We start from the raw sequence: 26,417 nt of genomic DNA on the forward strand, positions 1-26,417 counted from the left end.
GACAAGAATAGGACATGTTCTATCTTTTCACGGTACGGAAATACTGAAATACTGAAACGGAATGCACACGGAGACACTTCAGTATTTTTTGCTAAACCATTGAAATGAATGGTTCAGTATATGTACCGCATACTGAACTACAAAAACGGCCAGTATACTGAACGCAAAATACTGTCGTGTGCATGAGCCCAAAGGCTGAGTTCAGACTAGAGTTTAGACTAGAGTTTAGGAGGGGGACACTGCCAAACAACCAGATCAAGGTAACATTTACATGGCCATGTGGTTAGTCCTTGTGAGAGGAAATGACCGTCACTGCTCTTTTCTGATTCCGTTTTGGCACCAAGCCTACAGTTTCACATAAACCATTTTGTATTTATTAATTGATTCTTCCATTCACTTTCCGCTTAAATAAAAATAAAAAATAAAAATGTCCATCCACTCCTAATGAGTGATTACATTCCAAAGAATCTGTATGATGAAATGAAAAATAACGAGCAACGAAAAAGACCAACATACCACAATATCATTTAATACATGTAGAAGATTACTGGCCAGATGGCCAAGATCTGGAGCTTGACTCTGGTCACCTAGCTGCTGGCAGAAAATAAAAAAATATGTGCAATTATTCAAGAGCTGAAATCGGGGTTCAGCAACAGTGTGCTCACATTGGAAAATCCTTACTCGTAAAAAAAGGTCCAACTAGTTTTCTTTTGCAATTGAGTAGACAGGCTGTGCAGCCCACTGGTCAAAAATACTACTTCAGTAAAGATGGTGGGTGATCACTATGGCAGAATCTTAATCCTCTTAATACTGGATAAATGCAGATTCTCATGACTGGCTGTAACTGGAGCTTTGGTTTCCATTTGGTCCCTGTTCCCCTTCACTGGAAAAGAACAAAAAGGAACAGGTTAGAAACAGGTTATTAGAAAAAGGGCATGGCCTTATATGTGACCTTTATCGGCAAGACTTAACCACAATTCTGCCACAAACTAGGCCCAACCAATAATCGGTAAAAATTAGACAAAAGTGTCTAGCGATGCAGCAAATTCCACAGTTAATTTGGCACATCTCTACAGAGCCTGCCTAATCGGATACTGTCTGAGGGATCAGTAAATGTGCCCTATAGATTTTTCTTTTTTTTTTTTTACATGCGTTTTTACAGGCAGATTTGGGGTGGCTTTTTTTCCCCCCGTACATTCTTTACAGGCGCTTATTTTGCATGCAGTTTTTCAGCCTTAAAGAGAATCTCTGCTATTTTCGGCGGCCCCATAGAAAATGAATGGAGGGCGGCTGCGCATGTGCAGTGCGCCCTGCTTCACTTTCGGGGCTCTGTTCTCGATATAGGAGCGGGTCCCAGCGGTGGGACCGGCACCTATAAGACAATGGGGGCATATCCTAGCGATATGCCCCCATTGTCCATGATGAGACAACCCCTTTAAGGCTGTGTTCACACTAGCACTATACCACCATCAGGCTGTTCCAGCAAGGAATAGCCTGCCAGATCTCATTGCATTCTCGCATTGCCAGAAATTTGTAAATCTCTATATATAATAACTATAACGGGGACCGGCAGAGATTCGGCCGCAACCCGGTAAATACAGTCAGGTCCATAAATATTAGGACATCGACACAATTCTAACATTTTTGGCTCTATACACCACCACAATGGATTTGAAATAAAACTAACAAGATGTGCTTTAACTGCAGACTGTCAGCTTTAATTTGAGGGTATTTACATCCAAATCAGGTGAACGGTGTAGGAATTACAACAGTTTGCATATGTGCCTCCCACTTGTTAAGGGACCAAAAGTAATGGGACAATTGGCTTCTCAGCTGTTCCATGGCCAGGTGTGTGTTATTCCCTCATTATCCCGATTACAATGAGCAGATAAAAGGTCCAGAGTTCATTTCAAGTGTGTTATTTGCATTTGGAATCTGTTGCTGTCAACTTTCAAGATGAGATCCAAAGAGCTGTCACTATCAGTGAAGCAAGCCATCATTAGGCTGAAAAAACAAAACAAACCCATCAGAGATAGCAGAAACATTAGGCGTGGACAAAACAACTGTTTGGAACATTCTTAAAAAGAAGAAATGCACCGGTGAGCTCAGCAACACCAAAAGACCCGGAAGAGCACGGAAAACAACTGTGGTGGATGACGGAAGAATTCTTTCCCTGGTGAAGAAAACACCCTTTTACAACAGTTGGCCAGATCAAGAACACTCTCCAGGAGGTAGGTGTATGTATGTCAAAGTCAACAATCAAGAGAAGACTTCAGTGAATACAGAGGGTTCACCACAAGATGTAAACCATTGGTGAGCCTCAAAAACAGGAAGGCCAGATTAGAGTTTGCCAAACGACATCTAAAAAAGCCTTCACAGTTCTGGAACAACAGCCTATGGACAGATGAGACCAAGATCAACTTGTACCAGAGTGATGGGAAGTGAAGAGTATGGGCAAGATTTCCGCGCGGGTGCGATGCGCGAGGTGAACGCATTGCACCCGCACTGAATCCGGACCCATTCATTTCTATGGGGCTGTGCACATGAGCAGTGATTTTCACGCATCACTTGTGCGTTGCGTGAAAATCGCAGCATGCTCCTCTTTGTGCGTTTATCACGTAACGCAGGCCCCATAGAAATGAACGTGCTTGCGTGAAAATCGCAAGCATCCGCAAGCAAGTGCGGATGCTGTGCGATTTTCACGCACGGTTGCTAGGTGACGATCGGGATGGGGACCCTATCATTATTATTTTCCCTTATAACATGGTTATAAGGGAAAATAATAGCATTCTGAATACAGAATGCTAAGTAAAATAGGGCTGGAGGGGTTAAAAAAAATAAAATAAAAATAATGTAACTTACCTTAATCCACTTGTTCGCGCAGCCGGCATCTGTTCTGTCTTCATCTGTGAGGAAAAGGAACTTTGATGACGTCACTACGCTCATCACATGATCCATCACCATGGTGATGGATCATGTGAATGACCATGTGATGAGCGTAGTTAAGTGGATTAAGGGAGTTAAATTTTTTTTTATTTTTATTTTTTTTAACCCCTCCAGCCCTATTTTACTTAGCATTCTGTATTCAAAATGCTATTATTTTCCTTATTACCATGTTATAAGGGGAAATAATACAATCTACACAACCTTGAACCCAAACCTGAACTTCTGTGAAGAAGTTCAGGTCTGGGTACCACATTCAGTTTTTTATTGCGCGTGCAAAACACATTGCACCCGCGCGATATAAACGGAACGCAATCGCAGTCAAAACTGACTGCAATTGCGTACCTACTCGCACGGGTTTGCCGCAATACACCGGGACGCATCCGGACACGCTCGTGTGAAAGAGGCCTAAGGGAAAGAAGTGGAATGTTATGCAATGGCCAAGTCAATCACCTGACCTGAATCCGATTGAGCATGCATTTCACTTGCTGAAGACAAAACTGAAGGGAAAATGCCCCAAGAACAAGCGGGAACTGAAGACATTTGCAGTAGAGGCCTGGCAGAGCATCACCAGGGATGAAACCCAGCCTCTGGTTATGTCTATGCGTTCCAGACTTCAGGCTGTAATTGACTGCAAAGTATTGGCAACCAAGTATTAAAAAGTGAAAGTTTGATGATTATTATTCTGTCCCATTACTTTTGGTCCCTTAACAAGTGGGAGGCACATATACAAACTGTTGTAATTCCTACACCGTTCACCTGATTTGGATGTAAATACCTTCAAATTAAAGCTGACAGTCTGCAGTTAAAGCACATCTCATTTCAAATCCATTGTGGTGGTGGTGTATAGAGCCAAAAATATTAGAATTGTGTCGATGTCCCAATATTTATGACTGACTGTATGCCGAGAATCAACTGGATGAAAACTGCCGCATGCATATTTGGCAGGTTGCAGCAGGATCTCCGCCGCCCCATTACAGTTAATGGGGCTCGACGGAGATGTAAAAATTTTCACCAATGCCAGAATACAGAGAAATCCAACAGGCTGTTCCCTGCCAGAACAGCCTACCAGATGTATAGCGCTTCACCCATGTGCTATGCCAGGCTTACGCAGAGAGGGCACAGGCAGGAGGTTTGCTTAGCACATCACTGTTCATGCCTGTGCCCGCTCAGCTAAAGCCTGGAATAGCACATGGATGTAGGGTTTCCTGTCCCGCTGTGAATGCAGAGCGTGCACCCAGTACACCGCACACCGAGGCCACTATGCCTGCGTGCTGTGGAATCCGTAAACTACTTAATAGGTCAGCGGTGTACAGATTCCAAAACAATATAGACAGTTTGAACTTCAGGGCCCTATTTACTGCTTAAAACTGTTAAATAAATGCAGTACATTACACAAATGAATTATAGGCAATTTATAATATTTTAAAATAAAGTTATATAAAAGATTACCTAAATGATTGGATATAATGAAGACAGAAACTGATGCCCAACTTAAAGAGCACATCTACAGATAAAAAGGAAATCAACAGGAGGTGTTTTTTCTTTTTAATAAAAGATATGTGAAATAATAGATGCACATTGTACAACAGGATCTGTTAAAAGGCTTATAAAAGTAGATTTAGGAGTACTGAATTATGGCATTACAATGAAATGCAGTGTAACTACTTGCATTTCTAAGATTCCAAGGAGCAGTACTCAAAGACAAGTAATTGCTGTGGCACAAAAAAAAAAATATATAATTTATAAAATAAAAAGAAGAAAAGAAAAAAGTGGATATTAGAACTTTCACACTTGGCATTTTACGTGTACAAAATACCAGTGACAGCTTTCAGGATCGTGAACTGGATTTTTACAATTCCTAATAAATGGGGTCCTCCCATGTAAAGGATTTATGGTCTATCCAGGGCATACCCCATGAATGCCTGGCCAGTGTGACTCCCCTGACCCAGGTCTGTATGTAACACCCATAAACTTGAATGGAGAGAAAGCAAACACAACCACCTTCCAGTCGTCCTCATACTCCAGCTATACCTCAGCGCTTGCCTTGAACCCCCCCCCCCCCCCCCCAAACCCAATTATTTCTATTGAGTTCCTGTAAAAACCATGAGCATGGTGTCCCAAAAAGCCAGTTCTAGGAAATACCCCTGGTCTGAACTCTGTAGCTCTAATGTATAGGTTCTCCCACACAGAACATATTTCATACTGTCTACCCATTTTCATTTACCTGTTAGGTGGTGGCTTTGGTTTTGGCATTTTACCAAGAATGGCAGCCATTTCTTTCCGCTCATCAAAGTTTTTCCACTGTTCATAAAGCTTCAGAATAACACGAATAATTTCTAAGATCTGGCAATGATAAAGACAGATGACAAACAATAAGCCCAATATGGCAGCTGAGGAACGGATTAATAGTGATAAATACTTTGGATGTTGTAATAAACAGGCTGAAATGATAGACACCTTCTCCATGTCTACGGAAAGTTCTGCAAACCACTGGCGTGCATCCTTCTGCTGAACAACACATGCCACGTGCAGGCAGGCTGAAAGAGAGCGGACACATTTAGAATAAGTACCATATGCTGTGGATCAAATAGTCAGTTGAAATGATCTCATGTGTGACCAGCCTGGCAGCACTAACTGGCTATATGCTACTTAACCCCTTCATAACGCACATGTTTTGGGCCCTAACATCCGGGCCCATTTAAGAGATTTTATACCAATGCTGGTTAAACGGGTATAGCTGAAAGGGGTTGTGCAGTGATTTAGGGTCCATTCACACGTCCGTAAGTGTTCTGCGGATCCGCAAAACACGGATACTGGCAATGTGCATTCCGCAATTTGCGGACCGCACATCGCCGGTACTATAATAGAAAATGCCTAATCTTGTCCACAATTGCAGACAAGAATAGGACAGGTTCTATTTTTTTGTGGAAGCGGAAATGCGGATCCGCAAAAGCGGATAGCACATTCCGGCCCCGTTGAAAATGAATGGGTCTGCACCCTTTCCGCAAAATTGCGGAACTGATGCGGACCAATTTTGCGGACGTGTGACTGGACCCTTATATTGATGACCTATCCTCAGGATAGGTCATCAATATCTGATCTGTGGGGGTCCGACACTCAGGACCCCCGTCAATCAGCTGCTTGAAGAGGAGTCGGCGCTCCATGCGACCACTGCTTTCTGTTTATTACAATGCACTTCATCTCAGAAGTGCAGTGTGATACAAGTCCCCGCTTCATTCACTTGAATGGAGTGAGTACTTGAAATTACACGACACAGTGTAAAGACCATGGCGCACCGCCTCCTCTTCAAACAGCTGATAGGCGGGGGTCCCGGGTGTCGGACCCCCACGGGTCAGATATTTATGACCTATCCTGAGGATAGGGCAACAATATAAATTGATGCACAACCCCTTTAATTCTAGTAAAGGGCATTCTGAATACGGTTTGTGACAGACAGGGCTTTGTTTTGTATTTGGGACGTCTTTATAGGAGATATTACATGACCTAGTTAGTGGAACTGCGGCAGGGCTAGGATAACAAGCGTGCTGGATTGGCTGATGGCTTTTTTTATTATTATTATTATTATTATTATTATTTGTTGTTTTAATTTGGTCTCTTTTTTGTGCTTTAACTTGTTTCCCAGAAGAGCTGAAAAGAGTTTTGGGGAACACGATTTATTTCTCCAGTTACCTTGGGGGGCGGGGGGGGGGGGGGGAAGACAGTTGTCACAATCAAGGGCTGTGTTGAACCAAGCCGTTTGACAGCGATTGCCAGGACCAATAAAGGCAGGAAGATCACGAAGGCAGAAACTGTAAAAACTGTTTCTTTCCTGAGCACCCGAGCTGCAGCTCTATGATTCTCAGAGCATCTACCATAAAGGCACAGATAGCTGTAAAGCTGCCTTTAAGACAGATAGGAGGCTGTTATGGGGTTAAACTCTCAGCCCTCAAATAAAGACACTGTCTAGTCAGTGAAAGTAGAGTGAGCCATTAGTTTATGTGGAAAACCTGTCCAAATTGAACTGTTGTATCCCAATGACAGGATTTTCTTTCAACACTTAAAGGGGGTCGTTCAGTTTCAGGAGGAAACCCAACAGCCCTCAGGATCTATTTGTAATAGAGAAGTGGTAGGTACTTACCTGACAGATACCACGTCCCCCTCCAGGTCTTCCAGCTGAGTTCTATCTATCTGGTTGCAGTGGAGACTTCACATCAACCACACGTGACCATTGTGGCCAATCATTGGCCTAAGCAGTGCACCTAATGAGGCCAGTGACTGGCTGCAGCAGTCGTGTTGTTGAAGTGATGTCACTGCTGCAGCAGGGTAAGTAGAGCCCAGCTATGAGAACCGGAGCAGCAGTGTGGGCTCGGTCAGGTCATTACTTACCACTTCTTTATTGCAGGTGGATCCCGAGAGTTGGCAGATTTCCTCCTGAAAATGGAAAACCCTTTAAGGCCTCATGCACACGACCGTTGTTTGGGTCCACATCCGAGCCGCAACAAATGCGTTCACTTCAATAGGGCCGCAAGAGATGCGGACAGTTGCTCAGTTCCATGGCCCCGCAATAAAATAGAACATGTCCTATTCTTGTCCATTTTGCGGACAATAATAGGCAATTCTATTATGGGCGGCCCGTTCCGTTCCCCAAATTACGGAATGCACATGAGCGGCATCAGTGTTCTGCGGATCCGGAATTTGCGGACCACAAAACACTGCACGGTCGTGTGCATGTAGCCTAAGGAATGACATAAGATTAAGATTTGTATTTTACACTTACCAAGAGCAATCATGAAAGGAGGGTACAGCAAACAAAGGTCTGTCCGGTATGTGTCATTCACTATTCTCCTGGAGTAACAAGGAATAAATTAATATGAAGGATATTGATCTCAAGGAAAGGAAATACTGAAAAGCAGTGTTTAGTTCTCTATATTATTAGTACTAGACTGCCCAACTCATGACTGTGTAGACCATGGACACCTGCATCAGGGAAGAATTTCAGTTAAAGGGGTTGGCCACTCTCTGGTTATGGTTGACCAATGTGTTTGTAAGATGATTATATGATACTTCCTAATATAGTCTTTGTCTATATTCTGCACCATATCCTATCTCTGAAAGTATGATCCACTGTTAGCCAAGTCTTTTGTGCTGTCCACAGGGAGGTCCTGTCCATAAAATGGCTGCTGCTGGAGGGTCATGTGACCAGGCAAATCACCTAAACATGATGTTTTCTTCATTCAAATACACTGCACTTGCCATCTGCACTTGGACTGTTGGGAATTCAGTGCAGGTGCAATTTGAATGGAGGAGACCGATTTGCCTGGTCACATGACCCTCCATCAGCAGCCATTTCATGGACAGGACCTCCCTGGCAAACTGGGGTGCATATCTTATATAATATTTAAAAAAGGCACTGAATTTTAACAAAGGCTATATTAGCAAGGGTCATACAGTCATCTTATAAAACACATTTTTTAACAGTAGCCATAAAGTGGCCAACCCCTTTAATAATCCCTATCTATATAGTACCGGCATATTCCATAGGACTTTACAATCAGAGGGTACCTGTGCAAAAAGATCAGACATTACACAGTAACAAACATATATATATATATATATATATATATATATATAAAAATAAAGAAGGACGTATATGTGTGTGTATGTTCCGCGATCACTCAAAAACGTAACCATCGATTTCAACTAAACTTGATATACACAACCCTTGCTACCTGCAAAGAAATCTTGGGGGGAAGGGGGAGGGGATGTCACAGATCTCTAGGACGTACCGTTCCGAGATAACCCAAAAAATTTGCCAATACAAGCCTGCAAGTCTCTCTCTTCATATTCCAACTGCCATACACACGGTCACATGTCCCTTATCAGCCAATAGAAGCTCGCAGGCCCTTAGTCTCCACATACACACAGTTTTACTCCAGGTTTCCATAACAACCCAGCCCTTTTTCTTCACTGCTGTAGGTCAGCTTTAGGCTAGAGTTGCACAACACATAGGGCACAGCTACACTGTTACATGTGTCACGCGACATTGATGTCACACCAATGTCACGCAACAATTTTGGTCTATGGTGCTGAACTGCAACATGTGACATGCTGCGACGAGACAGTCGCAGAAAAATCCATCTTGGGGTACTGTCAAGGGAGCGGACCTCTGAGGAGGTCACTGTCAAGGGAGTGGGGTGCTGTGAAACTCACTGTTAAAGGGGCGGGCTGCTGTGAAGGTCAAAATTTTAAAGTGGTGGGGCACTGTGGAGGTCTCTGTTAAAGGGGCAGGGTGCTGTAGAGGTCACTGTTATGGGGGATACGGTCAATATCTTTTCACGACACACGGAAACATTAAATAAAATAGATGAAATATACCCGTGCGAAACTGGGTCCTTCTGCTAGTTCAAACAATAAAAGTGAGGGTTCTGCTCGCAAGAGCAAATAGGCGACATGTAAAAAAGTTTTAATTAAAAAAAAAATCTTTCACAGGTAAGCAGGTTAAAGTTTTTTTTTTTCAGACTTGATGTAAACATTTTATCATTCCTTTCTTTTTAAGCTACATAACCCATTTTACAGTTGGAAGGTGATATTCTAGCATGTCAGTAAAAGAATATACAAAAAATGCCACTCCCATATACAGCTCTGTTCACATAGAGTTCGCCATTTATGCCTTTGAAAATCAGCCCACACAAATGCCAAAGAAATGGCAGAATATACCGTATATATTTTTGAACTTTTACATTATAGCACGCAGTGTACAGGACATAAAACCTCAAGCTATAGTAGCACCACCACATTTTATTATTGGATGGCTATGGCAGTCCCTGCAGAGTCCGGCAGCAGCTATCCTGGCTCAAGATGGCTGGAGCAACTGCAGTAGAGCCGGAGGACAGGACACGTACATGGGGCCTGCAAAGGACGCATGACATCTTTGTCACACATTTAATGCATACATGACATATATGCCAAATGGATGTCATAAAATGGCTTCCGTTATGATAGGGTTCCATGAAAAGAAAAAAAATATATATTATCCATTATTGTATCTGCAGGATGCAAAAGTGTAGGGTATTACGCTTTTGCATCCCTTTTTTCCCCCAACATATATGTTAAACATAGGGCAAAAATGTGCTGTGAACAGCCCCTTCAGTTGGAAGGAAAAACGGCTCAGTACTGCAAAGTTCTAGGTAAAGAATGTCAGATACAAGTGTGATATGTCAGCTATTACAGGGTGTTCTATATCGCAGATACTGCAGTAGACCGTCTACTAGGGTAGGTATGCAGATTTATACCACTCAGACACGTCCTATGTTGAGCTCTTTCTTAAAGGGGTATTCCCATCTTATTGATCCTATTTCATTTAATTATATACCCCCCAGTGAGCTTTTTTCAAAATATACATCATAAAAAAAAATAACTACTGTTCTCTTTAAATTCTTCTAATTCAAATATTCATTGTTGATCTGCGCTGCCCATGGATACGGCCACCGCTCGCATCCATGGGCCGCGCTTGCGCAGATCTTTCCCTGGCCAGTGGCCGGCCTCTCATTCTATCCGGGAGCGCGCACGTCGCCGGCCGCGCATGCGCTGATCCATTTTCCTTTGAGCCGCGTCTAAAATAGAGCAGCGCATGCGTGGCTCCGACGCAGCACAAAGGAAGATAGTTTTGCGCATGCGCGGCAGCCGGAACAGTTCGTGGGAGGAAGAGACGAGTCCGGACAGCGTTGGAGAGCCAGCGGAGGACCGGGACACTACTTCATAAGGGGCGACTATTTTTTTTACAAGATTATCAAAATTAGGGTTATTCACTTTAGAAAAAAGACGACTGGGGGGAGATCTAATTACTATGTATAAATATATCAGGGGTCAGTACAGAGATCTCTCCCATCATCTATTTATCCCCAGGACTGTGACGAGGGGACATCCTCTGCGTCTGGAGGAAAGAAGGTTTGTACACAAACATAGATAAGGGTTCTTTACGGTAAGAGCAGTGAGACTATGGAACTCTCTGCCTGAAGAGGTGGTGATGGTGAGTACAATTTAGGAGTTCAAGAGGGGCCTGGATGTATTTCTGGAGCGTAATAATATTACAGGCTATAGCTACTAGAGAGGGGTTGTTTATCCAGGGCGTTATTCTGATTGCCTGATTGGAGTCGGGAAGGAATTTTTTATTCCCCTAAAGTGAGGAAAATTGGCTTCTACCTCACAGGGTTTTTTTTCCTTCCTCTGGATCAACTTGCAGGATAACAGGCAGAACTGGATGGACAAATGTCTTTTTTCGGCCTTATGTACTATGTTACCACCAACGATGGGGGGCTGTTTGAGGCACATGGGGGGCTGTTTGAGGCAAAGTGATGTTAGGGGACTGGAGAAGACACATGTAGCTGAGCTGTATATGCATCCATAAAGATACATAGTGTGAGGTTTATACACAACTGGAGTACAGCTGTAATGGAAACAAATCTGCATCAGTGCTGGTGGGTGGGGGTTGGTCAAGCTTTTGAGCTAATGTATAATATGGAATTATAGTTTTTGATGCACAGAATGGGTTTGTAAAAGATGGTACTGAGATTTTATGTGTAAAACTGCAGAAGAGCCAGGTGTTACTGTACACTGAGCTCACTTCACATGGCTCTCTGATTCCCCAGCAGGGGGAGGGGCCTCACAGACAGTGCAGGCTGCCAGACTGATGAGTCATACTTTTCACATGAAGGAGAACAGGACTCAGCTCTCAGTGTGATGTCATAAGGAGGTGTGGCCGGGCCTTAGCAGCGGAAAACCAGGAAGTGAACAGCTAGCTGGCAGCAATTGAGGATGAAGTAGCAAGATGAGAATACCCCTTTAAAGTTGCTGTATAGTCAGAAACATGCTAAACACAGTGCTGGAAGTGAGCACTGTGCACAGGACTAGGACTATCCTCTATGAAATGGATGCAATAACCTGCACATATCACAGAATCTATGTCATTGATGTACTTGTATTTGGTATCATCATACACACACGAGAGTACCAGGATTATTTTGTGGGACAAGTTCATCTTACTGAACTAATTATATTACATTCCAAGATGAGAAAGGGACATTGGCTTTTCCCCATTTCTCCCACTATATAAAAATGAAGACATATTGGTTCTGTTTTGGTACCGTACTAAAGAGAATCTGTCAGTAGGATCAACCCTATCAAACCAGCCTAGTAGTGCTGAACCTGCTAAATTGAAAGCATACCTTTATTAGGTATTATACAGTACTTTTTATCCATATGGAAAAAAGCAGTTAAGTGCACTGGGGCCAGGACCAAGCCACCCTACCAGCCCCTCCCTCTTCTTCCTGATTGATAGGGCCAGGTTTCTGCATAGTTATCTCACATAGCCCTGTCAATAAAAGGACAGGGAGGAGAAAGCAGGGTGCACAGAATGGTTTGGGCCTGCCCTCAGTGCACTTAACCACTCATTTCCATATGGATTAGGGCCCATGCACACGGCCATGTTTTGTGGTCTGCAAATTGTGGATCCCGGCCAAGTGCAAGGCACAATTTTTTTAAACTTCTGTAAAAAAAAAAAAAAAAAAAAAAAAAAAAAAATCCTATCCTTGTCCACAAAATGAATAAGAATAGGACCTGTCCTATTTTTTTGTTGGGCCATGGAACAGACGTGCTGATAGCACACGGGTGTGCTGTGTACATCTTTTGCTGCCCCATTGAGATGAATGGGTCCGCATCCGATGCTCTTTAAGTTTTCACAAACTATAAAAATATAAAAGGATTAACTCTCAGAATGTGTTGTTCAAAAATGTACATTTTTGCTGTGGACATTCAGGCATGTAAAGGCCCTGTCTTGGAAAAGTTGAAGTGCTTTTCTGGTGCGTGTAATTTGATAAGCCTGTCTTCGATGTTACTTCCGTTGGATAGCATTTTGCCCATTTCATCAGATTTTACATGTCATCAGACACCCCCATCCTGCTCTGTATTGAATGAGGAAGATTAATTTTACAGAGTATCCTACAACACATACTATAACTAGCGTCTAATATAGTAGCAGCAATGTGGCATTACCAAGCCAGTGGAAGCAGCATGTCTTCTTGTCCCATATCTTGCACATATTGTAACAAAGGTCTATACGGATGATACACTATCAAGCAACAATCCTGTGAACAAAATGGATGACAAAATGTTAAGGGACTAAAACTTCACCATTGACATTCTGTAGTAAAATTTCAACATTGTATGTCATTTTTCACAAAAAATAGTTTTCTAGATCTAATATTTAAAAGTCACTCCATCTATTGTACTTTCTGTTCAGGCTTTTACAGTAACGCACAAAAGTGAGTATACCCTCACATTTATGCAAGTATTTTATTGTATCTTTTCATAGGACAACACTGAAGATATGACACTTTGATACAATGTAAAGTAGTCAGTGTATGGCTTGTATACCAGTGAAAATTTGGTGTGCCCTCAAAATAACTCAACACAGCCATTAATGTCTAAACCGCTGATAACAAAAGTGAGTATACCCCTAAGTGAAAATGGCCAAATTGTGCCCAAAGTGTCAATGTTTTGTGTGGCCACCATTATTTTCCAGCACTGCCTCTCTTGGGCATGATGTTTACTAGAGCTTCACAGGTTACCTCTGGAATCCTCTTCTACTCCTCCATGATGACATCACGAAATTGGTGGATGTTAGAGACCTTGCGCTCCTCCACCTTCCATTTGAGGATGTCCTACAGATGCTCAATAGGGTTTAAGTCTGGAGACATGCTTGGCCAGTCCAACACCTTTACCCTCAGTTTCATTAGCATGACAGTGGTAGTCTTGGAGGTGTGTTTTCGGGGTCTTTATCATGTTGGAATACTGCCCTGTGGCCCAGTTTCCGAAGGGAAGAGGATCATGCTCTGCTTCAGTATGTCACAGTAGATGTTGCCATTCATGGGTCCCTCAATGAACTGTAGCTTCCCACAGCCAGCAGCACCCATGCAGCCCTAAACCACCACACTCCCACCACCATGCTTGACTGTAGGCAAGACACACTTGTCTTTGTCCTCCTCACCTGGTTGCCGCCACACCCGCTTGACACCATCTGAACGAAATAAGTTTATTTTGGTCTCATCAGACCACAGGACATGGTTCCAGTAATCCATGTCCTTAGTCTATTTGTCTTCAGCAAACTGTTTGTGGGCGTTCTTGTGTGTCATCTAGAGGCTTCCTTCTGGGATGATAGCCATGCAGTCCAATTTGATACAGTGTGCAGCGTATGGTCTGAGCACTGACAAGCTGACCCCACACCCCTTTAACCTCTGCAGCAATGCTGGCAGCACTCATATGTCTATTTTGAAAAAGACAACCCCTGGATTTGACGCTGAGCACATGCACACAACTTCTTTGGTCGACCATGGCGAGGCCTGTTCTGAGAGGAACCCGTCTGGTTAAACCGCTGTACAGTCTTGGCCACCGTGCTGCAGCTCAGTTTCAGGGTGTTGGCAATCTTCTTATAGCCCAGGCCATCTTTATGTAGAGCAACAATTCTTTTTCTCCGATCCTCATTGAGTTCTTTGCCATGAGGTGCCATGTTGAGCTTCCAGTGACCAGTATGAGAGAGTGTGAGACCGATAACACCAAATTTAACACACCTGCTCCCCATTCACACCTAAGGCATTGTAACACTAACGAGTCACATGACACCGGGGAGGGAAAATGGGTACTTAGGCACAATTTGGCAATTTTCACTTAGGGGTGTACTCACTTTTGTTGCCATCGGTTTAGACATTAATGGCTGTGTTGAATTATTTTGAGGGCACACCAAATTTACACTATTATACAAGTTCTACTCTGACTACTTTACATTGTATCGAAGTGTCAGATCTTCAGTGCTGTCCTATGAAAAGATATAATAAAACACTTACATAAATGTGAAGGGTGTGCTCACTTTTGTGAGATACAGTAACTGTATTAGACAGCCCGATTTTGCCAACGATTGTCAGGAAGGAAGCGTTCCTTCCCAGTATTTGCATGCCCGTCAGCGGAGGAGATGCTACTATTATATGCAGCGATAACCTACACAGCGATTATTATGCCATCACTCTTTCCTATACTGAATCATTGTGATTAGACCCCATGATCTGCCGCCTACAAACAATTTTTAAACATGTCAAAAGATTTGGATTGCCCAATGAACGAGCTCGATAATTGGGTACTCCGCAGCAGTATTACGTCTCGTGCACAAGGCTGTTGCCCAGCCGTGACCGTATTGCGGCCCGCAAACAGCAGGTCCGCAATATGCAGGCGCCGGCCATGTGCTGACCGCATCACGGGTTGCGGACCCATTCACTTAAATGGGTCCGCAATCTGGAAGGTGCTGTGCGGAACGGAACCCCACAAAGGCACTATGGAGTGCTTATGTGGGGTTTCTCTCAGTGCCTCCGCACCGCCAAAATAAAAATACCCCTTTCTGATGGACGTGTCCCTTTAATTATGAGCTAAGCTAACATCTCCCCATACATAACACCCCAGCTGGAGCAGAGGGCCTCTTCAGGGCCACTTCACACTGACATTAATAGCACTTTGCTGCAGAGATTAGCAAAATTGTACGCAGATGAATCCAGGAAATTTGACTTTAAAGTTGTAGTAATAAAACATCATCCAATCCACCTGCGTAGACATCAGCAGCAAATTTCTCAGTGCCTTCAATACCAGGTTTGTGGGATTTTGTCCAGCCAAGCTATAAAGGGAATATGTCAGCAGTTTTGCTGGAGCAGCACCCACAGGATTCTAAGTTGATTTTTCGCAGCATTTAGTCCACTAAAGTCAAAGACGGAGGTATGTATAAACTTCTGTCCCCGGACCCTACCCATATCTGTCAGCAGCTCTGTATTGACAAAACTGCTGACATATTCCAGTTTAATGTGACTGGCACCAATGCACATAAGTTATACCTTCTGTACTACGTGCAGTACAACAAAGTCCTGGAGTCGCCAGCTTAAGGAATGTTAACATAATGGCACACAGTATCTGATGAATTTGGAAAGATTTTTTTTGTGATTGTGAACAAGGATTTGTCACCTCTTTTCTGCTCATGAGGTTTTGGGACATCATACAAAAAAACTTACCATTAGCTCTAGTAAGTAGAATTCACATTCCAGTATCTAAAACAGGGAAAACATAACCTGTATGAATAATGGGGGTCATTTAACATAGCACTACACCAGTTTTCTGCATTAGAAAAGTCGCAAATTTGGTCGCAAGTGCCGATTTGCAACTAAATTTGTGATTTTAGCCTTTTACGACACCCTCTTCACTTTTCCAAAAAGTGGGCAGGAGGAGATAGCCTGCGGGCGAGATCTGCGGCCCGACTCATTTTACAATAGGCGCACGTTGCACCAGGTATCTAGTCCAGCTCCTGACTGGAGTAAATTTCAGCTCTGGCACACGGACAGCAGAAGATGCAGGGTCACCGCTGCAGCCAGCAACTGGCTCAATAGGCATCTCAAGACATTTCCTGTGTGTCGAGCCAGGACTAGGAAGTGGAGCAGAGTTGACCGAGGCAGGGTCAGAACACCAGCGGATGAGTGAAGTGAGAAGTGTTAGTTTTATATTAACCCTTTCTTGCCTTTTACACCCCCCCTCCCCCAGAGAACCCCTTTACTACGCGGAATGGGTTACATCTTCTGATACTTTGCCAGAGCAGAAGAGGAGCGTACTGTTATAACCTGACGCTTGCCATCACCCACAGAAACCAGTCACTCCATGGCACTAAGCAAGCCACTTTCCCAGAAGATGCCATGGAATTCTATCAATTAGAAGGCTCACATTGAATCCCAACAGCCCCATTTTAATATACCTTACTAGGGCAAATATAGGTACCGGAGGGCTGAAAAACGCAGCTCTGCCTCTCTGGAAGACCAGCATTTCCAGATCCGGGCAGCACATAGAAATGAATGGGAACAGAATTGCGGACGTGTGAATGGACCCTTATGCTGTGGATTTCTTGATAGCATGCATGTGATTTTCCTAAAATCTCATCCACTTTGCTGGTACGCTAAAACACAGTGAATTCACCACAGGCAAAACCTTGGTTTTCATAACCAGTGATCAGCTATGGGGTCTACTCCTTCCCCCAAACCTTGATATAAGAAGAGCCAGGAATAAACGCATCAGGTTAAAAGGCTTTTCTGAGAAATCGGTGTGGGTCCGACATTCGGGACACCCGCTGATCAGCTGTTTGAGAAGACACCGGCGCTCCTGAGAACACTGCAGCCTTCTTGCAGCTCACCAATCACAACTCTGTACATTGTATAGCGGCTGTGCTTAGTATCGCGCTCAGCCCCATTCACTTCTATGAGGGCTAAGCTCTGCCTAGGCCGCGTCACCGGTGAATGTGTCGTCACTGGCCTAGGAAAGGCTGTGAGAACGCTGCGGCGCAACTGCAAATGCCTTCTCAAACAGCTGATCAGCGGGTGTCCCTGGTGTCGGACGCCCACCAATCAGATACTGATGACCTATCCAGGGGACAGGACATCAGCTTTAAAATCTCAGAAAACCCCTTTAACCCTATGTTTAAAGAACAATATAAAAATGTGGACATACTTACATGATTCATCCTGTACGGAAACTCTTTAGGAAATGCATAAGAAAACCTAGTTTTTACTGTAAAGAGAAGGAAATTTTGAGGTCAGTGAGATAATAATGCACTGTTTAAGACATCAAATAAGGAATAAATGACTTGTAATCATGGAAAGTACTGTAACCCTCGAGGAGAGAAAGAAGCCTTCTCCTATACCAGTGGTGGTGAACCTATATAGTATGGGCTCCAGAGGCGGCACTCAGAGCCCTCTCTGTGGACACCCACACCCTAGAAAAAGCCTATGGTGTACCAATATGCCTTACACTTTTCCTACCATTCATCAGCACAGGGCGGACTATGGACAGCATGCAGTGCACTGAATGTAGGCAGGCTATTATAGCTAAATGATAAAGTACATGGAAGATATTCTATATCGGACTGTAGTATTCAGAGTAAATTGCGATAAGTGGGTTTTGGGGTGCAGTTTGGGCACTTGGTCTGTAAAAGGTTTGCCATCACTGTCCTACACCATGAGGATCAACAGACAACCCTCTGAGCTAGAAGCACTGATTTAGTAAAGAAAATCATATTACCAATTACATAGGCCACTGCACATCTCTGTATTTAAACGTATATGTAAAACTATCCAATTTGTTCTAAGAATGCAACACATACCGGTGTGGATCATTTTGGCATCCCGTATTTTTCACCCTATAAGACGCACTTTTTCCCCCCAAAAGTGGGGAAAATATGGTATATCTTTGTCCTAAACGTCAGGCATACTAAGGAGTGTTTGCACTTTCTAAGTTTGCTGCTACCATAAAAAAAAAAAATATATATATATATATATATATATATATATATATATATATATATATATATATATATATTCAGTTAAAAAATAAAAATATGTCAAAGGGTTACCAACTGTGTATCTCGTACTGACAGATGAAAAGGAATATACTTGCCATACAGTTACATGAGTGCTCAAGGCACATGAGAGGTCAGTCATAAAAGAATTCAGTCCAAAAAATGTGGTGAAATGAAGTGAATGCAAGTGTCCAGAAAAAGTGTCACCAGTTACCTCCACCTTTAATTTTCAATCCTGCGGCAAAAAAAAATAAAAACTGGAATCTCATATGACTTTGTGCGTGAGAGTCTATGTGCCATCTCATGCAGGTCTATGTGGCATGACATTCACTTGAAGGGTTGTCCTATTGAGATAATTTAACCACAGCATAGCTCATCCCCATTCACTTAAAACTAACTGAGCTGCGCCCAGGCCGTGTAACTAATGAACGTGGCATTACATGACCTAGGAAGAGGCCTGAGCGCTCACAGTCTGTATTCATACAGCCGATCAGCAAGGGTCCTGGGACCCCAACAGATCCGACACTGATAACCTCTCCTAAGAATAGGCCATCAGTATTGAAATCTCGGAGAACCCCTTTAACCAGACACCCCTTTTTAGGATCCCCAATGGATACTTACATACAGAAGTAGCAGCAGAGATTAACCTTGTGTTTGAAACAACACCAAATTCCTGAAATAGAGAAAAGAGAATTACTATAAGCAGGCCCCGTAAGAGGATGGCACGTGAAGAACACATACTATGGGTGCACGCAATCTTTTTCCTTACCTCTACTTTGGATGCCAAAAAGACACAAGTCGGTGCCATTAATACAGGGTCTATACTTTTTAAAGAATACCTAAGTGAAAAAAAAAGGATAACGTTTTAAGCTTAATGGAAAGAAAGCAGTTTATGTCAGGAGATCCACACCTCATACTGCATGTTACTGTCCTTTATGTTGTATATAAGGGATGTGCTGGGTCCATGTTCAGATCCCCTTTACTCAAGGATCAACTCAAACAAGAGCACTCATGGCCTTTACTAGCACTATATAGCTGGCAAGTCTCTTTAATCTGAAAGAAACATTCCTCTATGTGAGAACAGTAAATTCTGCCCTTCTATCGCCGGGCTAGGGAATGGAGCCAAATGACAATCGCTCAATGCTGCTGAGATTGACTGGATCAGGCAACACCCCATAAGTGTCTGTGCGGCTAAGCTCTGTTCACTTGAATGGAGCTTAGCCCGGCCCAGGTTACTGGAGCGCCGCTGCCTTCTCAAACAGCTGATCGGAGGGGGTCCCCGGGGTCAGACCCCCGCCGATCAGATGCTGATGATCTATTCTCTGGATAGATCATCAGTTTAAACAAACTGCAGAACCCCTTTAAGTAAGGGGCTCCATGTTACCATCGGCCCCCAGGCCTGCCTGTTTTATCCTGCCGCTAGTATGGGCAGCATAAAGTTGATGACAGGTTCCCTTTAAGTCAAGATTAAAGGGGTTGTCTCAGCATTTATCGTGTAGACAAAGTTAACACAAGGCACTTACGCTACTTTCACACTAGCGACAGCCTTTTCCAGCAGGCTGTTCGGGCGGGGGAACAGCCTGCTGGATCCGTACTACCGCAACTCCGCCGTGCTGGAAGAAGTCTGCTCCAGCCCCATTCACTATAATGGGGGCAAGCCGGAGGTCCGGCCGCGGTAAGGCAAACATGCCGAGAGGAGGCTGGACAAAAAAAAACGCAGAATGCTGTAGTTGTATTCCGGCCGCCTCTTGGCATGTTTGCCGTGCTGCGGCTGGACTTCCAGCCCACCCCCATTATAGTCAATGGGGCCAGGACGGACGTCCGCCAGCACAGTGGACTTGCGGTAGCAAGGATCCGGCAGGCTGTTTCCCAGCCGGAACAGGCTACCGCCAGTATGAAAGTAGCCTTGCTAATGTATTGTTATGACCCATATTGCCTCCTTTGCTGTCTGGATTCATTTTTCCATCACTTTATACATTGCTGACATCCATGGTTACGACCACCCTGCAATCCATCAGCGGTGACGGTGCCTGCACACTATAGGAAAAAGCACCAGCCTACGTGCGGTCCCACAGTCCCGGCCACCAGAGAGGTCAGTGCTTTTTTCAATAGCTTGCAAGCACGACCACCACTGATGGAATGCAAGGTGGTCATAACCATGGAATTGATCAGTGTATAATGCGATTGAAAAATTAATCCAGCCAGCAAAGGAGACAATATGGATAACAATACATTAGTAAGTGCCTTGTATTAACTTCCTTTACATCATAAATGCTATTTGGTGAGGTGAGACAACCCCTTTAAGAAACAAAAAGTACAAAGCAAAGAAATGACAAAAGTGCAGAATGAAAAAGGGGTCAACTCACCGAGCATAGAACCTTTTAAAGTAAACAGTGGCGGTAGCTATGACCTGCTGCCTTAATTTAAGGTGTTCCCCTAAAGCTTGAATGACTGTAAAGGAATAACAGCGGGTTACAGACAATCCGTGGCAGGGGCATTTCTCTCTGCTACCATAATGGCAATAGATCATTAATACGGAGCTGTGGAAAACCCCCTTTAACAGCCAAAAAACCTTTACCATTTGTAAAAAATATCTGCAGCTTCCAATACTCTTCCTCCGTTAAGAACTTCAAGTCCTTTTGTCGTTCCTTTAATAAATCTTGTTTATCCAATATCCATTGCAAACTGGAAAAAAAAAAAAAAAAAACATTAGAAAATCACTGCATTTATGTTTTTTTACCCAAACTGACCCGTGTCAGGATTTGGCAGACGTAGCAGCATGCAGCCAAGACCCAGGCCGTACAACAAGCCCGACAACCAGGGCTTGTTTTCAGAACGTCACAGTTCCCTTTATGGTCACTACAGGGGAAATGAGAAGCCAAACTAACATGGTAAATCCCAGTTTGTAGGGGTTGGGGGGTCGCAGGTCTCTTGGAGAAAGGTTGTCCGGCTGCATAAAATGCTTTACAAACAGCTTACAATACAATAAAAATAGCAAAAGTAGTAATAGTCATGTTACCGATTCCCTGCCGATACCTCCCTGGTCCCAGTGATGATGTGGTATGGTGACACCACTGTGGCCGGCGATTGGCTGCAGTGGTCACATGTCTACACATCATCGCTGGAGTGAACAGAGGCTGGCGGGGGATCAAGGTGAGCATTACAATGGACAATCCCTTTAAATTTCTTATCAGTGATCTAGAGAAAACAGATCCTGTCTCCCCATCCTCCTCTAGAGACCTGCGGCACATTAGTAGGTCACCGCTCCATGTGCTGATATTAAAGGGGTTCTCCACTTTAGACAGTTCCTACTTGTTAGAAGGGTCCACCAGCTGCAGCTCCCAGCAAAACGGGGGCAGTAAGTGTTCAATTTCCTTGCAGCGCCACCACAGGAGAAGCTAAGGATTACACAACGTCCACTCAAACCAATGGACCCTGGTCCTCCAGGGCGAGAGGGACAAGATTTCAACTAGACAACCCCTTTATGCTTAATCTGCCATTAAAGGCACGGTCCCATTGTGAGAACTTCTCAGCTATCCACGGGACAGACAGGGGATCCTACGACCACTGGGACCCCCATGATCAGAAGAATGAGTGGTCATGGAATAGTGGTCACACATGATCACTGCCCCCCCCCAGAAGCAGGCTATCAGTGAGGGTCCCAGTCACCCCACCCCCACCGATCAGGGGCAGGACAACCCCTTTGAAGCTAGCATGTAGCTGTATATTATGCCCCGAAACCATTCCAGCCAACTGGCCACATGGGAAATGCTGACCAGAGCCATAAGGACAGGAGGCTAATGGCTGTCCGTCTGTCAGCAGCACCCAGCCCTATGGACCCTGTCTATAAAGGAGGCCCGTGCTCCCCGGCACTTACTAGTGAGAGCTCTGCCAGAAGTTCCCCGCCATGAGCGCCAAACCGGGAGCAATAAAAGTAAGCGGAGAGCGCCGGCGATGACGTCACTGCGAGCTCTGTCCGCCGACTATAATCCGCAAAGAGCAGCCGCAATGAATCCAGGAAGAAAGCCGGCGCGCAGCCCGCTAACCCGTCCGTCCGGCAACAGCAGCACCTAGGAACCAATGCGCTACGGGAGGTTCCTCTCTGCCCGGCCCTGCTGTAAAAACTGGGAAAGCTATTATGTATATACAATACAGTGCAATAGTGTATTACTCCGTGTGAGGCTACACTATTGATTTGCTCATCCTGAGCGTTCTGATTCAAGTAGAATTACTCAACTGCCAAAAGGGGAGAACATGAGGAAAATGCTAGTCAGAGTATGTGGAAAGCGGTGGCAGAAAGGGACCTCTTGGTCTATCTAGTCTGTGTTATTTTGTTTCTCTTATTTAGGTTTAATGCACACAGCCGTGTTTTGCGGTTCACAAATAGCGGATCCTGGCGGGGTGCATGCCACCATTTATTTATTAAGTTCTGTAGAAATGCCCAAACAAGAATAGGACATGTTCTAGATTTTTTGCGGGGCCGCGGAACAGACATGCGGATGCGGACAGCACACAGTGTGCTGTTCGCATCTTTTGCGGCTCCATTGAAATGAATTGGCATAACTGTCCCGAATTTAGAGGGACTGTTTCCGGGCAGGGACAGGACATTCCCAGGGGCGTTCATTAATGGCCTGATTTTACTAACTAAGGCCTCATGCACACCACCGTTGTTGTGTTCCGTTCCGCAAAATGGGGTTTCGTTGTTCCGTGATCCGTTTCCGTTTTTGTTTCCGTGTGTCTTCCTTTATTTTTGAATAAAGGAAAGTAAAAAAAAAGTCTATCAAGTTTGCCATGCAAATGATAGGAAAAAAACGGACGCGGATGACAATCTTGTGTGCCTCCCTTTGACTTGAATGGGTCCGCGAACCGTTTTCCGTGAAAAAAATAGGACAGGTTATATTTTTTTGACGGACTGGAACCACGGACGCGGATGACAAACGGTGCAGAAAATCACGAAAAACGGAACAACGGACACGGAATAAAACAACGGTTGTGTGCATGAGGCCTAATGCATTGAGAAGTATGTATGGATCTGCTTCCAATCCGCAAAAAAATGCGGACCAAACAGACGGTTGTGAGCATGAGTCCTTCATTTTATCCCAGACATCTTTAAATTCACAACTTTTTGTGGCAGTTTTTATGCAGTTTATTTACTTTTTAAAGAGTTTTTATTAATGTAACTTTTTTCCTAACATAAGAGAGCATAACAGAATTTGACATTCTAGGGCAGAGAAACCCCATAGTATTACATTACAGATGTATAAACGAAATAACATGCAGCACTCAAATAGGCCACTTCTAGATCTGTGATTTCCTTTCCGGTTTTGAGATCTGGCAGATTATAGTTAATGCCTCCGGCAATGGCGGAATGCAGAGAAATCCAGCAGGCAGTTCCCTGCCAGCACAGCCTGCAAGGTGTGAAGCTAACCTAATAAAACTTTATTTAACCACCTGCCATCTGGGCCATTTGCCCCCTTCCTGACCAGGCCTAATTTTGCAAAACTGACATATCTCACTTTATGTGGTAATAACTTTGGAACGCCTTTATTTATCCAAGTCATTCAGAGATTGTTTTCTCGTGACACATTGTACTTCATGATAGTCATAAATTTGAGTCAAAATATTTCACCTTTATTTATGAAAAAATCCCAAATTTACCTAAAAATTAGAAAAATTCGCAATTTTCTAAATTTCAATTTCTCTGCTTTTAAAACAGAAAGTGATACCTCATAAAATATTTATTATTTAACATTCCCCATATGTCTACTTTATGTTGGCATCATTTTGGAAATGTCATTTTATTTTTTTAGGACGTTAGAAGGCTTAGAAGTTTAGAAGCAATTCTTCAAATTTTTAAGAAAATTGCCAAAACCCACTTTTTAAGGACCAGTTCAGGTCTGAAGTCACTTTGTGGGGCCTACATAGTGGATACCCCCATAAATGACCCCATTGTAGAAACTACACCCCTCAAGGTATTCAAAACCGATTTTACAAACTTTGTTAACCCTTTAGGCGTTCCACAAGAATTAAAGGAAAATGGAGATCAAATTTTTAAATTTCACTTTTTTGGCAGATTTTCCATTTTAATCAATTTTTTTCTTTAACACATTGATGGTTAACAGCCAAACAAAACTCAATATTTATTACCCAGATTCTGCGGTTTACAGAAACATCCCACATGTGGTCATAAACTGCTGTATGGGCACACGGCAGGGCGCAGAAGAAAAGGAACTCCACATGGTTTTTAGATGCCATGTCCCATTTGAAGCCCCCTGATGCACCCTTACAGTAGAAACTCCCAAGAAGTGACCCCATTTTGGAAACTAGGGGATAAGGTGCCAGTTTTATTAGTACTATTTTTGGGTACATATGATTTTTTGATCATTCATTATAACACTTTATGGGGCAAGGTGACCAAAAAATTGGTTGTTTTAGCACAGTTTCTATTTATTTATTTTTACAGCGTTCACCTGAGAGGTTCAGTCAAGTGACATTTTTATAGAGCAGATTGTTACGGACGTGGCGATACCTAATATGTATACTTTTTCTCATTTATTAAAGTTTTACACAATAATAGCATTTTTGAAACAAAAAAATTATGTTTTAATGTGTCCATGTTCTGAGAGCTATAGTTTTTTTATTTTTTGAGAGATTTTCTCATGTAGGGGCTCATTTTTTGCGGGATGAGGTGACGGTTTTATTGGTACTATTTTGTGGGACATACGCGTTTTTGATCACTTGGTGTTGCACCTTTTGTGATGCAAGGTGACAAAAATTGCTTGTTTTGACACAGTTTTTTTTTTTTACGGTGTTCACCCGAGGGGTTAGGTCATGTGATATTTTTATAGAGCTGTTTTTTACGGACGCGGCAATACCTAATATGTATACTTTTTTTAATTTTTTCTATTTTTAACTTTTTTTTTCATTCCTTACTTAAGTTTTTTTTTTTTACATGTGAAACTTTTTTTAATTTTTTTATTTTCAACCTTTTATTTTTTTATTTTACACTTTTCGTCCCCCATAAGGTCATACAAGACCTCTGGGGGACATTTACTTCACTTTTTCTTTTTTTTTTTCACTGTTGATTTCTCCTGTAACTGGGGCTGACATAGTAGCCCCAGTTACAGGACAAATACACCCCTAGAGAGGCTGTACAGCAGCAATCCAGCGCTGTACAGCCTCACAGCAGGGCTGATCGAGGTCTCTGAGAGACCTCACACAGCCCCTGCACTCTCCGGTCACGGCGGTCACATGACCGCCGGGCCGGAACAGGAAGCGCATAGCGCTTCCTTCTCTGCAGACACAGCGCTCGGTGAGCGCTGTGTCTGCAGCGATCTAGAAGGCAGGGACACCTGGGCACTGTCCCTGCCTTGTCTTAGGGTTGCCCTGCTGTCACCGACAGCGGGCAACCCGATCAGCAGCTGCACGATTAGCGTGCAGCTGCACTTTCTGAACGGACGTTCTGGAACGTCCGTTCAAAAATAGACGTCCACCCATAGGATGTTTATATCCTATGGGCGGACGTAAAGCGGTTAAAGGCTATGTACACCTTTGGGGGTAATTTATTTTATTATTGCATTGTACTTATTTTGAGCTAAAAATCATTTTTTCCATTAAAAAAATTGAGTCCTTTTCTCTGTACATAGCGGAGATGCTCTAGTAGACGCCTATAGATTGTTTGTTTGTCATCTGGGGAGCTGACGGGTTCCTTATCTCTGCTCTCTGACATTATAAACACTCATTAAAGCTCAGTTCTTATCTTACTGAATAAGAATGTGGCTTAAATAAGTGTTTATGACCTCTCAGTAGTTTAGAGATAAGGGTTATTAGATGACTTGGCTGATAAAAAAAAAATCCAGCACCTTTATTACAGTGGTAAAATTCATGCAGCAAATCAACGACATCTGGTGACATCCATCTGTTAAGTCAACGCGTTTCAAACAAAACTGTTCTTAATCATAATAAGTTTCCCAAGGTCTTACCTTTTCCGCGCACCAGGAGTTCATTGTGACAGAATGCCCTAAGCAGGTGAGCTGGACTCTCTCTA

General features: G+C 43.4%; 1 protein-coding gene across 3 annotated transcripts; it reads right to left on the minus strand.

Moving 5' to 3' along the window:
- Positions 1 to 513: 513 nt before the first annotated feature.
- Positions 514 to 22,416, minus strand: CCNC (cyclin C). Of its 3 annotated transcripts, XM_040426832.1 has the most exons (13): positions 22,248 to 22,416; positions 20,949 to 21,055; positions 20,737 to 20,821; positions 19,140 to 19,209; positions 18,992 to 19,043; positions 17,528 to 17,583; positions 16,047 to 16,082; positions 12,997 to 13,088; positions 7,724 to 7,791; positions 5,404 to 5,483; positions 5,171 to 5,289; positions 4,616 to 4,658; positions 514 to 883 (listed from the first exon to the last, which is right to left on the minus strand). In XM_040426832.1, the coding sequence occupies exons 1-13, from the start codon at positions 22,277 to 22,279 to the stop codon at positions 881 to 883; spliced, it is 843 nt and encodes a 280-aa protein (XP_040282766.1). In that variant the 5' UTR covers positions 22,280 to 22,416; the 3' UTR covers positions 514 to 880. The 3 variants fall into 3 exon arrangements, with proteins under 3 accessions (XP_040282766.1, XP_040282765.1, XP_040282768.1); XM_040426831.1 differs by lacking the exon at positions 4,616 to 4,658; XM_040426834.1 differs by lacking the exons at positions 514 to 883; positions 4,616 to 4,658 and adding an exon at positions 4,399 to 4,450.
- Positions 22,417 to 26,417: the final 4,001 nt, after the last annotated feature.

Source organism: Bufo bufo, chromosome 4 (genome assembly GCF_905171765.1).
Source record: "Bufo bufo chromosome 4, aBufBuf1.1, whole genome shotgun sequence".
Lineage (NCBI taxonomy): Eukaryota > Metazoa > Chordata > Amphibia > Anura > Bufonidae > Bufo > Bufo bufo.